This window comes from Lynx canadensis, chromosome E2, assembly GCF_007474595.2.
Source record: "Lynx canadensis isolate LIC74 chromosome E2, mLynCan4.pri.v2, whole genome shotgun sequence".
Classification (NCBI taxonomy): domain Eukaryota; kingdom Metazoa; phylum Chordata; class Mammalia; order Carnivora; family Felidae; genus Lynx; species Lynx canadensis.
In genome coordinates, this window is record NC_044317.1 from 42,896,731 (window position 1) to 42,911,226 (window position 14,496).

Below are 14,496 nucleotides of genomic sequence, written 5' to 3' on the forward strand. Positions count from 1 at the left end.
TTCATTTCATTCACTCTGGACTTTTAAACTGATCAGAAATAGGGGCGCCTGGGTGGCGCAGTCGGTTAAGCGTCCGACTTCAGCCAGGTCACGATCTCACGGTCCGTGAGTTCGAGCCCCGCGTCGGGCTCTGGGCTGATGGCTCAGAGCCTGGAGCCTGTTTCCGATTCTGTGTCTCCCTCTCTCTCTGCCCCTCCCCCGTTCATGCTCTGTCTCTCTCTGTCCCAAAAATAAATAAACGTTGAAAAAAAAAAAAATTAAACTGATCAGAAATAAATGATGGAGTTCCTGGACATTTGACCATGTGGTATATGTATCGGTTTTATTTGTTCTTCACTCTAGGGATGTGAGAAAGATGGATTGTTAAGTGAGGTTAAGTAGAAAACGAACTTAGTGAGATATTGTGTGTATCGATATGAAAATCACTAGGTGTGCTGGGGGATGGGTGGCTTTGGGCACTCCATGATCCCAACACGGGCGTAGATTCAGGGCTGAGCCAGGCCTTGCTTGGCCCTAGAAGAGCAGTAACTAAAACTAAAGTTTGAAATATTCTAGGAAGGTAGAGTTAAATTGGTCCTCTGCAACTGTGGCAGTGAGAGAGGGTGGTCTTTGGGGGACTGAGTAGGGTGACCTTAAACTAAAACCTGGTTGAATTAATAAAATATAAACATCACCAAGAAGAGAAAGTTTTCTGGTTGTATCCATCAACACAACACCCTTAGCAGCAGATGTGGTATGTGTATATGGGAATGGGAGAGTGAACTCATACTGCGTTTCTGCCACCACCAGGGAGTCCCAGAAAACAAGGTTTCCTTTTAGTAGATCTTTGATGGCTGTTTATAATCCAGAATGCTCTGTGGAAATTTAGAGGCAGGAGTGGCAAGGTCAATGATTAGTCTATATTCAGGAATTGGGCTTTTATGAGGAATTGAAGTCACATTAACAGGTTTCTCTTGGGGCACCTGGGTGGCTCAGTCAGTTGAGTGTCCAACTCTTGATTTCAGCTCAGGCCATGATCTCACAGTTCGTGGGTTTGAGCCCCGAGTCAGGCTCCCCCATGACAGTGTGGAGCCTGCTTGGGGTTCTCTGTCTCTCTCTCTCTCTCCATCTCTGCCCCTCCCCAACTCGAGCTGTCTGTCTGTGCCTCTCTCTCTGTCTCTGTCTCAAAATAAATAAACTTAAAAAAAAATAACAAAACTGAGGGGTTTTTTTTTAATAATAAAATAAAAGATTTCTCTTAATGCAGAAGTCTGATATTGGCCTGAAATTCCACCAACTTGGGATGCCTTGAATAGATTTATCTTTCTTTCTTTCTTTCTTTTTTTAAGTCTTATTTATTTAAGTAATCTCTATACCCAATATGGTACTCCAATTCACAACCCTGAGACCAAGAATCACATGCCTCTCCTACTAAGCCAACCAGGCTCCCCTAGGTTAGTTTTTTTTTTTTTTTTTTTTAATTTTTTTTTTTAACGTTTATTTATTTTTGAGAGAGAGAGACAGAGCATGAACGGGGGAGGGTCAGAGAGAGAGGGAGACACAGAATCTGAAACAGGCTCTAGGCTCTGAGCAGTCAGCACAGAGCCTGACGGGCTTGAACTCACGGACCGCGAGATCATGACCTGAGCCGAAGTCGGACGCTTAACTGACTCAGCCACCCAGGCGCCCCTAGGTTAGTCTTTTTAAAATGCAAATACCGGGGCAGCTAGGTGGCTCAATCGGTTAGGTGTCTGACTCTTCATTTCGGCTCAGGTCATGATCTCACGGTTTAGTGAGTTCGAGCACCACATCAGGCTCTGTGCTGATGGTGCAGAGCCTGCTTGGGACTCTCTCTCTCTACCCCTCCCCTGCTCACCCTGTCTCTGTCTCTCTCAAAATAAATAAACTTAAAAAAAATTTTTTTGATGCAAATGCCAATTAAATCCAATTGCTTTATTCATAATTTTAAATGAGACTGATGTACTGAAGGACTGAACAGATGTTTTTGGATTTGGAATTCCTCAAGAGGTAAGAGAAGCTGCTCTTTCTCCCAAGCCCCTTGTATCCTCTCCCTGTTTTCATATTGCCATTTCCAGCCAGTCTTAGCAGCTGCTCTCTGCTGTGGATTCATAAACGATGAGACTCATGCCACCTAGGAGTGCCACAGGCCACCCCACTTGATACTCTTGTCCCAGTTCCTTTTCCTCTGTTAGAGAAGACTGAGCCATGCCTCCCGCCTCAGGGCCTGACAGTATGCGGGGGATATCAGGGTTCCCCTCCTTTTAGTAGCCACCCCTGTTATGGCTATGTCCTGGATCTTGTCATAGGGAGACAGTGGCTTAGCAGTTAGGAGTACAGCTTTTGGAGTGGAACATATCTGACATCAGATCTCTGCTGCACCTCCTGTCTCCTGCATGGCATTGGAACAGGTTTCTTTCTCGAAGCCTCAGTGTTTTCATCTGGGAAATGGATGCATTTCTCTTACCCACAGAGTTGCTTCACTGCAAGTAAGGTGCTTGGTATGGGTTAAGCGCTCAATAAAGGTGGCTGTTGGTACCGCTGCAACTGTATAGCTGCATTGACATTTTAAACTGCAGTGTCTCTGACCACTCCACTCATCCGTTCCCCGGGTTGCCACGTCTGTTCTTCAGCCTCACTGAATCCTGCAGTCCGAGCAGCATTCTCCGTGTGAGGGAGAAAATAGCTGCCCACGGCCCTGAGGTCACCTGCTTTTGAATTCACAACTTTAGAGTCTGTATTTCTTTCCACGTTTCTCAGGAAGACCCCCAAGGACTGGCCCAAGTCTGGGTCAAGGTGGGTGGGGTGTGTTCCAGGAGGGGAGCTGGGCTGAGACAGGAGATGCCCAGAGGCAGGCGCTCTCTCTCAAGGTAGTGTTTATGCATCTGTTACTTGAAACTTGTAGAGCAGATATTCTGTGAAATAGCTTTCCCAAATGCAGGGTGGCCATTGCTTTGATCGGCTCTTAATGAAACGTTTACGGCACAGATATTTTGTTACAAGCGTAATTTGGACTGCTGCTCCCTGCATCACGGGTGGGAGCAGGGAGATGCCGAGTTCTTGTTCTCATCATTCCTTATTTACAGGGAAGAAATTTAGATTAAATGATTCATCCAAGGTCAAACATGTAAGAATGGTGGAGACAACATACCAAAAGTCTGCCTTTAAACTGTCCGGCATCTTTTCCCCCACTTATTCCTGCAGCAGCATCGCCCTCCTTCCACCATCCTGCCCTCAACAGGGGCACCCTCCCCAGCCCCGTCCTCCCATCAACCGGCGCTGTCCTATTCTGGACCCTGGGACCCTGCATCAGGCCTTTCCCAGCATTTTCCCTTTTTAGAAGGGGGAAGGGTAGTTAACTCTTCCTTTAGTCCTTCCCTCAGAGAGCCTTTTCCTTCCCACCCCCCCTTGTGTTCCTTCTCCGGTGGCCCCTGACTTTGCATCTCCACTTAGCAGTTTGTTCTCCACCTTCAGGAAGTAACCCTCCTGAGGACCAGGACTTGCTCATCATCTTTCTTGCAGCACCCTCTAGCCTATTGTGCTTTGTACATATCAGGTATTCACATGTTACATGTTTGCTGAAGGAATGAATGAGTCCCTTGAATCATCTGCAGCTGTAAGACCGTGACCCCGGCGCACATGGTACCTGGCACGTACATCTTTGCCGTAGCCGGCAAGAGGCCAAGGAAGGAGGCAGAGAAAGAGTGTGTGCCAGAGGAGCTAGCTCCACTCCTCCTCCTGTGTGTGCCTTGTATGGGGCCTCAGGGTACCCTCGTTGTGGCCTAAACCAGTTAAGATGGAGTTTATTAGGTGCCTGGTCTCAGTGCTGCCAGCCGACAGCTGTATCCAGCTGCTTAGAGCCGACTGAAGGCAGTGGGGCATACTGGCTAAGGGCACAGACATTTGAGTCAAGTGCCCACTCTGTCGCCTCCAGTTTGTGTCCCCATGACAAAGTTCGTAACCTTTCTGTGCCTCACTCTTACTGCCTGTAAAATGGGAATGACCTCATACGGTTGTTCCTAGCATTAAATGAGATAATCCATGTGAGATCTTTAGCATAGGTGAAGTACAGGCTGAGTGCTCGATTGAGGCTGGCTGCTATTGTGTACTAAATATTATGTACAGTGGCACTAAATACATGCTGTTTATTCTATTCCTGTCACATCACTCTAGGTTGCTAGGTCTGCTTCATCTGTGTCCCTCACCCTGCCCCATCTGGCACCGATCATTGATGGGGGGGGAGGAGCTTTGAGGCAGGTATGAGTGCAAACCCAGGAGGTTTGGGTGGGGATCCAGCCTGTAATTCTAATTGTTCTCTGTAGGAGGAGGATGCTTTGGTGTGAGATTTGTGTGAGTTTGTTTTAGTTTGGCCCTGGTGACTTCACAGGGGAAAATCGGAGTGAGTAAGTGTTACCACTGAGACTTGCCTGACTCTTTCTCTAGGAAGCAGAGCTCTGACCAGTGGAGATGGAAAAGGACAGCATCGGAAATGTATGTTGGGAGGTGGGGCCAGACTTGAATCTTGTTTTTGGCTGCCTTAAGGGACAGGGCTGGACTAGAGGGTAGACGCTGGGGTTAGGTGTTGGTTCCTTGTACAGGCAATGGAAACAGTTACCCGGCCTTCAGCACCTCCCCGAGGCAGTGCACTGATCACCGACAGCCAGTGAGCCCTCCCCGCTGCGCTCCTACCCGTTGAATAAATTGCAAGCTCAATAAATAAAGTAATTTGTAAGTAAGTAATCCACCGTGTAAACCAGTGGAATATGACATACCCTCCATGGGAAAAACGTGAATGTCAAATTTGGTATGGACCAAACAACTGTAAAAGCTTAGGGGAAGATGTCAGTAATCGGGAAGTTCTCTGCTCAAGTTACTTTGTAAGTGACAAGTTCTTGCTCTCCTTTAAAGAAAAAGAAATAGGAAATCTTAGAGAACACCTTGTAGCTAGGGTTGCCTCAAGAAAGCAAACGGAATGACAGTGTCAATAAACAGCCTTGGCCTTGGCAGATAAATGCACATTTGTGTCTTAAAATATTTATGGTCTATGGTATTTTTTGACATGTAAATTATTATAGTTACATATTAATAGTACATATTAACATATGTCTATAATATTTTTTAAATGAATTCCCTACTTTAATGGATGTTCCATCAACCAACCAACTACTGATAATGTCTCGGGTGAGTGAGTTTCTACTGTTCTGACAGAGTTGTCCAGTATGTTTTGTTGACTCCTAGAAGACTGGTCTATCAGCTTTGTTTCCTAAGACTGGAATTAATGACACACAGCTATGTTAATAAAACTATGTTAATAACATTGTTACCAAAATAACCTGTATCTTTGGATTCCATTTCTAATAAATAGTGTCGTCTTCTAGTCAAACCGACCTTTCAGATTTTCAGTCACACAGCTTTCACTCTGCCTTCTGAATGCCGTGTGGACATAATTGGAACTGTGGGTTCCTCTGGTTCAGTAAGAGCTCAAAGACAACTAAGGGTTGGTGTGAGCCCGAGTCCACATGAGGAGAGCGGAGAACAGGAGTGGGGGGCTAGCTGGGAACTGGGAAGGCCCATTTGAACCATGGGGTTTGCGATTTGGTGGAAATATCTTGACTTCTGGACATCAGGCACCCAGGTGCGAACATGAGAACAAGGATCCTCCTAAAGGCTGGTGACTTTCTAACTTCTGTGATTTCAGACTTCCAAGTGTTGTTACCTTCTGCTCACACTGATAGTTGAGAATTTATTGCACTAATGCAGTAGCAGCCCACAACCTAAAAATCCCCTGGCTTTCTTGTTTTCACAGGTGTTGGGGCGATGTTTCCTGACAGTGGTACAGGTCCATTTCCAGTTTTTGACCCAGGCATTACAGAAGGTCCAGCCAGTGGCTCACTCGTGCTTTGCCGAGGTCGTCGTGCCAGAAAAGAAGAATGGCGGCGGCGGCGGCTTATCTGGCATGAGCCACACACCCGAACTGGAGGAAGCCGTGCGATCCTGGCGGGGGGCTGCTGAGGTAACCCTCCCTGGGGGAGATTGGTGCCCTGTGTTCAACTAGGAGAGGCTCCAGAGGACCTTTGCCTGTTGGTTCCTGAAAGAGGCATTTTATTTAGAACTGTTAGTTTTAAACCGTTATCATTAGCTTGTTCATTCATTTCACAGTGAATGCTTTTGTGAACGCTCACTTTGTGCCAGGCGTGCGCCAGGCACTGGGGTGACAGCCTCTGCTCACAGCCTCCTAAGAGGGAGGGCCTACAAAAATAGGGTTAAAGGGCTGTGATGGAGGTGTGCAGGAGCCCAGAGAAAGGGTCCTGCCTCCAACTAGGAGCAGTGCAGCAAAGCGTCAAGGAAGAGAGACCAGGGAGAAGAGGTTGGAGCTGAAGTCTGGAAACACAGGCCAGAGCTGGCTGCGGAGGGTAAAGCAGCCAGCCAGGCAGCCAGGTGGGGATGTGGTCAGTGACAGCACGTTTCTTGTAGGTATTTTGTTTTGTTTTGTTTTGTTGTTCATTTATTTAAGTAATATCTGCACCCGACATGGGGTTCAAACGACCCCAAGATAAAGAGCCACATGCTCTTCCAACTGAGGCGCCCCACATACTCTTTTTATTATTATTTTTTAAATTTTATTATTTTTAAAATTTTATTTAAATCAAAGCTAGTTAACGTATAGTGTAGTATTGGTTTCAGGAGTAGAATTTAGTGATTCATCACTTATAGATAACACCCAATGCTCATCCCAACAAGTGCCCTCCTTAATGCCTGTCACTTAGCCCATCCCCCCACCCAGTACCCCTCCATTAACCCTCAATTTGTTCTCAGTATTTAAGAGTCTCTTTAAAAAAAAATTTTTTTTAGGGGCACCTGGGTGGCTCAGTCGGTTGAGCGTCCGTCCGACTTCGGCTCAGGTCGTGATCTCACAGTTTGTGGGTTCGAGCCCCGCATCAGGCTCTGTGCTGACAGCTCAGAGCTGGCAGCCTGCTTCAGATTCTGTGTCTCCTTCTCCCTCTGCCCCTCCCCCTCACTGACGCTTTGTCTCACTGTTTCTCAAAAATAAATAAATGTAAAAAAAAGTTTAAAAAAAAATTTGTTTTTGAGAGAGAGACAGAGACAGAGAGACAGAGTGTGAGTGTGGGAGGGGCAGAGAGAGAGGGAGACACAGAATCTGAAGCAGGCTCCAGGCTCCAAGCTGTTAGCACAGAGCCCGACATGGGGCTCAAACCCACGATCTGAGAGATCGTGACCTGAGCCATAGTCGGACGCTTTAACTGACAGAGCCACCCAGGTGCCCCCAGTATTTAAGAGTCTCTTATGGTTTGCCTCCCTCTCTGTCTTTATCTTATTTTTCCTTCCCTTCCCCTATGTTCATTTGTTTCTTGAGTGAAATCATATGTGTGTGTATATATACATATATATATATATCTTCCTCTCACTGATTTATTTCGCTTAGCATAATACATTCTAATTCCATCCGCATTGTTGCAAGTGGCAAGATTTCATTCTTTTTGATTGCCAAATAATATTCCATTGTGTATATATGTGTGTGTGTATGTATACACACACACCACATCTTTATTCATTCATCAGTCTGGATATTTGGGCTCTTTCCATACTTTGGCTATTATCGATAGTGCTGCTATAAACATCGGGGTGCACGTGCCCCTTTGAATTGGCATTTTTTTATCCTTTGGATAAATACCTTGTAGTGCAGTTGCTGGGTTGTAAGATAGTTCTTTTTTTAACTTTTGGAGGAAGCTCCATACTGTTTTCAGAGTGGCTGCACCAGCTTTCATTCCCACCAACAGTGCAAAAGTATTCCCCTTTCTCTGCATCCTCGCCAACATCTGTTGTTGCCTGTGTTGTTAATTTTAACCATTCTGACAGGTGTGAGGTGGTAACTCATTGTAGTTTTAATTTATATTTCCCTGATGATGCGTGATGTTGAGCATCTTTTCATGTGTCTATGAGCCATCTGGATGTCTTCTTTGGAAAGATGTCTGTCCATGTCTTTTGCCCATTTCTTCACTGGATTATTTGTTTTCAGGTGTTTCCAGGGGGGGTGGGAGTGAAAAGCCTTCCAAGTCAAGACTTTAACTAGGACTGACTAGGACTTTTTGATCCATTTTACATAGTGAAAGAGATAATTTACAGTTAAGGAGTATAATATTGATTTTTTTATATAATGTTTAGTTGTAATCCTTCCATAATCAGTTGGCAGAGTATTTCATGTTTTAGAAATCTCCTTTAATCAAAATTTTAAATATTATTTACTAGTCTCACATTGTACATTCTCTAATTTTATTATTATTTCAGTTTTATGCTGTTCTCTGTTCTTCTTTTGAATTTCTTTTCAGTTTCTTTTTCTTGTTTGTTTTGGTCTCTCTTTCCTGTTAAGGGCTTTCCCCTGCCTCTCGGTGTTTGTCAGAGCAGCCCTGAAATGCTAATTGAGGTCCAGTGTGGAAGTGGGACCTTATTGCAGGTGGCCATTTGTCACCTCGCAGACCTCTGTGTCCTCTTGGTTGCTGGGCTCCAGCCTCCTGATCATGCAGCTCATATTCATACCCTTAATACCGGGCTCACAGTTGTCTCCTGTTGAAATCACCATGCTGAGAACCCAGTGCTTGTGAGGACCCCAGCAGTCCCTTGATCTCCTCACCTTAACCTTATTCTTCACCCTCTGCAGTTTGCACAGCCCCTTGTGCTTTCTCACTCACTTAGCCACCAGCCCGGTGACCCTGCCCTACACTGTACCGAGGAAATAGAATCCACCTGGCAGCAGTCCCTTTTCTTCACCCCAAAACCACACTGCTTCCCCCATTCAGACCCTCATCTCTTCCTTCCCTTCATTACAGGACCCCTCCTGTCCGGGGTCCGCCCTGTCCCCACCTTCCCCCACCCTCAAGGCCTCTGTGGTGAGGCCCTGTGTTTTCTCTCCCTCCTCTTCAGCATGCCCTCCCACCCACTACGTAAACCCGCATACACAGAAATCCTCACTGTTCTGCCCTGTTTCTCTGCTCTTCTCACAGCCAATTCTTGGAAGAATTGTCTACCGTACCTTTGAGTCATTCTAAAAAAGATTATTATGAAAGATTTCAAGTATATAGGAAATGTCGCACATACCCTGTCTGCCTTTTAGCTTTGTCGAGTGGATTAACTTCTTGTCAGTTGCTTCATACCATTTGTTTATTTATTTATATGCTCACTTATTTATTTTTAAGTAGGCTTCATGCCCAGCATACGGCTTGAACTCACAACTCCAAGATCAAGAGTCATGTGCTGTACAGACTGAGTCAGCCAGGTGCCCCTTTCATGCTTTTTATTTTTAACAGAAAAAATATTATTTACAAATGCAGCTGATTTCCTTTGTACCTTTTTACTGCCTTACTCACATCTCTTCCTTTGTAGAGATAACCTCTTTTGAATTTGGAGTTTCTGAGTCCTGCATATATTTTTATATTTTTACTCTGTATACATGTATCCATAAGTAGTATAAGGTGTATCTTGCACAATATGAAACTTTATATAAATAGCATCATTCAGCTCGCTGAAATCTGGCTTCCCCTCCTACACAAGAACAAGCATTCTCAGGGGCACCTGGGTGGCTCAGTTGGTTGAGCGTCCAACTCTTGATTTCAGCTCAGGTCGTGATCTCACAGTTCATGGGGTTGAGCCCTGCATCAGGCTCTGTGCTGAGAGTGCAGAGCCTGCTTGAGATTCTCTCTTTCTCTCTGCTCACATTCAAGCTCTCACTCTCTCTCAATATAAATAAATAAACATTAAAAAAAAAAAAGAACAGGCATTCTCTCGTCAAGGTCACTGGTGCCTTCTGTGTGGCCAAATCCAGGGAACCGTTTGACTGCATTCAGCAGCTCACAGCAATACGGGCCCTTAGAGACCCTCTCTTCCTGTGGCGTCCCTGAAGCAGGCATTAATCTCTTGGGCCATCCTCTCCATCTACTTTGCTAGCTTTTTCTCTTCAACACAACTTATACACACAACTTATGTCCGTTTCTCAGTGCTCATTTCTGAGTGCCCTCCCTGTAGGGTCTCCATATAGCCTTGGGACATTAAGAACTGCCTGTGTGCTGGGGGCCCTCACATATGTGCGACCAGTCCAATTCTTTGGGCTTCAGGCCCCTGTATTCAGCTGCTGCTTACCTCAGGTATCTAAGTGGCTCAGGCTTAGCTTTTCCCCCCACCCCTGGTCTTGCCCAAATCTTCCCCATACTAGCAAGTGCTGCCATCCCACACTGGGTCATTCATGCATGAAACTGAAGATTTATCCTCCTGTCTTTCCATCACATCTACATCCAGTCCATAAGCCCTGTAGGTTCCACCCCAAAGCGTTACCCCACATGTGTCCCTTTCACTGCCCTAGTTCAGGATGTCCCTACTCTCCCCAGACACCTGCAGTGGCTAGATTCCCTTCTCCCCTCCCTGTCTTGCCACCCTTCATCTCCCTCCATTTAAAGTTGGATGATGTTGCTACTTCCTTAGGGTGAAGTACCGACCCTTCACCATGACCTGCCTAGTCCCACACAGTCTGGTTCATCTGCGGTCACTGTCTCCCTTGCTCACTGGGTTCTAGTTTCTTTGCTGACATGTCGGCTCACCCATCCCACACTTCTGCTGACTTCCTCCTCCACCTCAAACTCATAACCTAAATGCTGATTTCTGAGTGTTGAGGGTGCTCCTCCCTATGATAGTTCTCCCTGTTTTCCTTGGTGTGTTTTTCTCCATTTTAAATGGTTTAAATGTTTTGTTTGGCCCATGAGGCTGTCAGCCCTAAGATGGTAGGCACCAGGCTTTGCGCTCCATTGCCTAGCCATAGATATGCACCACAAGACCTTCTGGGCCAAATATTTCAGTGAAAGAATCTTAGAGAGTCAAATAGTTTTAAACGGTAAGACTAGTTAGGGTTCAGGGACTGGATGGAATGTAGTCATACATGTGTAATTTGTGAAGCTTTGGAACTTTATAGCATTGTTTCTGCTAATTACCTTTCTGCAGTTTTGGTAAACATTGTAACTCCTACAGCAGAAGAACAAAAATTAGCTGTTAAAAAATGTTATTTGTTGCACAAATGTGACTGCAACAGAAATAGACATTGAAAAATTGAAAGGCAGTTCATCCTGAATTCCTTCTCCCATTTAAGAAACTAAATACATTTTTTTCTGTATTCTCCAGTCCTGACCCATATGTATAAGTAACTTACATTTCATCACAATAAGACATTGATTAGTTTTTTTTCTTGTTTCTCTGTCTTGTTCATGAACATATTTAATGACCAAACAATAAGTATTTAAATTTTTTTGTGCAGATTTCAGAAGTCTTATTTTTCCTTTAACACTCCAGGGTACGTTTTTTCCCTGTTCTGTGTTGGTGTGGCCTTTTACTTTCGTGTACAGGAACACCTAACCTTATATGTTCAATATGATGATTCTGGAAACTCCAAGTGCCAATATTTTAGTTTGGCTGTCTTTAAAAGAGAAATTAAAAATGTAAAGGTCTTACAGGGGTGCCTGGGTGGCTCAGTCAGTTAAGTATCCAAATATTGATTTCAGTTCAGGTCACGATCTCACGGTTCACGAGCCCTGCACTGACAGCACGGAGCGTGCTTGGGATTCTCTCTCTCTTCTCTCTCTGCCCCCTCCCCCACCTGTGTGCATGCTCTCTTTCTCTCTCTCTCTCTCAAAAAAATACATTTTTAAAATGTGAAAGTTTTACATATAGGAAACATTAATAACAGGTAGGTAAGTCTTTTTTCCAGGGTTTCTTTTTTTTATTTTCCTAAGTAGCTTCACATGCAGCATGGAGCCCAACGTGGGGCTTCAACTCATGACGCTGAGATCAAGACCTGAGCCGAGAGCCAAGATCAAGAGTCAGACACTTAACCAACTGAGCCACCTAGGCGCACCCCACCCTCCCCAGGGTTTCTTAAATAAAGTAGTTCTGTGTCAGGTTTGCTTTCTCTTCAAGATGCTTGGTTTAATCTTCCCAGATTTCTGGTTGCTCACTTGGTAATACAGACAATCCAGAATGTCCGGTATATATCTAATGCTCAGATAGCATCTGGGTTTAACTCCGTTGTTTTTTTTCTTCGTTTCTTATTTTTTAAACATAGCTAAGTCTGTTACATTCTCTTGTGCCTTCCCGTCGCTGTTACTGTTGCAGGCGACATCGAGACTGAGGGAAAGAGGCTGTGACAGCCGCCTGGCGGGCATTGAGGTGCAGCAACTCTTCTGTTCTCAGAGTGCGGCCATTCCCGAGCACCAGCTCAAGGAACTGAACTTGAAAATTGACAGCGCTTTGCAAGTAAGTGTTGTTATCTGAGGACAGATAGAAACAAGGGAGGGCATTCAAGTTGTGAGGTTGAACCAGTTGGAAGGAATAGTAGGGTGGTAGTTGGCCTGAAGTCATTCAGTCACTACAGAAATTTTAAATTCCTGTTGTCCCTGGACTTTGTCATTCTACGATCTGCCATGTAATCTTGATTCTTACAATTTTTTTGCAGGCATATAAAATAGCTCTGGAAAGCTTAGGCCACTGTGAATATGCAATGAAAGCTGGTTTCCACCTGAATCCAAAGGCAATTGAAGCCAGTTTACAGGTATGCTTCTCTTTCTGGAAGCTCTTGGGAGCCGTGGAATGGCAGTGTCGCCATACCAAGTGAACCGGCTGTCTTGGCAGAATTGCCGTGGGTCACCTCCCCTCTCCTCTCCAAACCTTTTGCAGGGCTGCTGTAGCGAGGCCGAGGCGCAGCAGACAGGGCGGAGGCAGACCCCCCCGCAGCCCATGCAGTGTGAGCTTCCCACCGTCCCTGTGCAGATAGGATCACACTTCCTGAAGGGCGTCTCCTTCAACGAATCTGCCGCCGACAACCTGAAACTTAAGACGGTAGCTTTCCATGGGGTTCCAATACCGGGTGTGAACTTGGAAACCGTTCTTAAGGGAAACCTAAGGGCTTGTATAGATTAAAAAACAAAACTGAAGTCAAGGCAGGAGGTATTAGTAAACTGGTGTCTAAAAGCAGACTATGATGACTTATTTTAACAGACATTTGCCAGGTTTTATTCCTAATTTTGTTCAAATGTTTAACATAAAGTGTTTCGAAAGTACACTATAAAATACTATCTATGATTAATGTTTTAGGGGACTTTTGTGAATTAGATAGAAAATTTTATCATGATACCGCAGTAATTATGACCAGTTTGGGAGTGTCATGTGAGCCAGGCATCATGCCAAGGGCTCCACATGCATCGTCTCGTTTAATGCTCACCCAGGAGACGGAGACTGCTCTTTTCTCCATTTGACAGAGGAACTGAGGCCCAAGGTCACACAGCTACAGAGTAGTAGACTGGAATTTGAGGCTATGTAGTCTGTTTCCAGAGTCTGCATACCTGACCACTTGGTCATCCAAAATAAAGTTGAGGTTTTCATTGGTATTTATTTTTGCCAGATGATTTTGTCTCCTTATTTAGAGGAATTCAGAATTTCAAAATTCCTCAGCCAATTTGTGTCAGCAAATACAATGCTATATTTTTTGCTAGCATAGAAATCACGTGTGTGTATTAATGTCTGCGTATCCGTATTCTCTGAGGGTATCTGATGACAGTTACCTAAGAAATGAAAATGACATGATTTGGGTGGGGGGACTGAAACAGTGATCTTTTCTTGAGGACTATTGTGTACTTGTAAATTCATTTCAGCACATTGTAGAATCTTGTACAGCTTTATCTTGAGGGGTGAACTCTCATCTTCTCGACCCGTAGCATACGATGTTGCAGCTCATCAAGGAGGCGGGCTGCTACAATGGAATTACACCCAGGGACGACCTTCCTGTGACCGAAGTACTGAACCAGGTGTGCCCCTCCACGTGGCGGGGCGCCTGCAAGACTGCTGTGCAGCTGCTGTTCGGCCAGGCTGGTCTGGTGAGTGAGCGTGTGGGACGCCCCGGAGAGAGAGCAGAGAGTGTTTCCCGCACGGGAGGATGCGGTGCGGGCACAAGTGTGGAAATACTGAATAATTTTAAAAGTTCTTCAGTACTGCAGCATTTACAGCAAGTGGAGAAGGTAGAGGAACAGCAGCATTAAAAAGCCTTTTTTGTTTTCTCGTATAGACTGATAATACATATTTGCAGGGAACCTAGTTGCAAAGTGATGTTGCGGGTTTCCTGTGCAGAAACCTTCCGTGAGTGCTGGTTGATGGGGAGGGCCTCTCTGCACAGCTCGCCCACTCTGGAACGACAGTGGTATCTTTCTGATGCTCGAACATGCCAAGCTTCTTCCTGTCTCGGGCCTTTGCCATTGATGCTCTTCTTACTTGAGAAGACTCCCCTCTGAATCTGCATGTGTGACATCTTTTCGTCTTCCAGATGTCAGCTCGAACACCGCCTCCTCCAAGAAACCTCAGTGGTATAAGCAGTGCCCCCCCCATCCAGTCACTTTGTATCCCAGCTCTCTGTTTATCTCCTTCTTAACAATGAAATAACAACATCAATTCAGA

General features: G+C 45.2%; 1 protein-coding gene across 3 annotated transcripts in view; it reads left to right on the plus strand.

Annotated features, from left to right (window-relative positions):
- Window positions 1–14,496, plus strand: part of GARRE1 (granule associated Rac and RHOG effector 1) — an 83,491-nt gene that overhangs the window by 50,663 nt on the left and 18,332 nt on the right. For all 3 annotated transcript variants that reach the window (XM_030297643.1, XM_030297645.1, XM_030297644.1), the window contains exons 3-7: window positions 5,804–6,010; window positions 12,166–12,306; window positions 12,506–12,601; window positions 12,727–12,888; window positions 13,764–13,922. In XM_030297643.1, coding sequence (XP_030153503.1) covers window positions 5,804–6,010; window positions 12,166–12,306; window positions 12,506–12,601; window positions 12,727–12,888; window positions 13,764–13,922 — 765 coding nt within the window. The remainder of the gene's footprint in view (window positions 1–5,803; window positions 6,011–12,165; window positions 12,307–12,505; window positions 12,602–12,726; window positions 12,889–13,763; window positions 13,923–14,496) is intronic.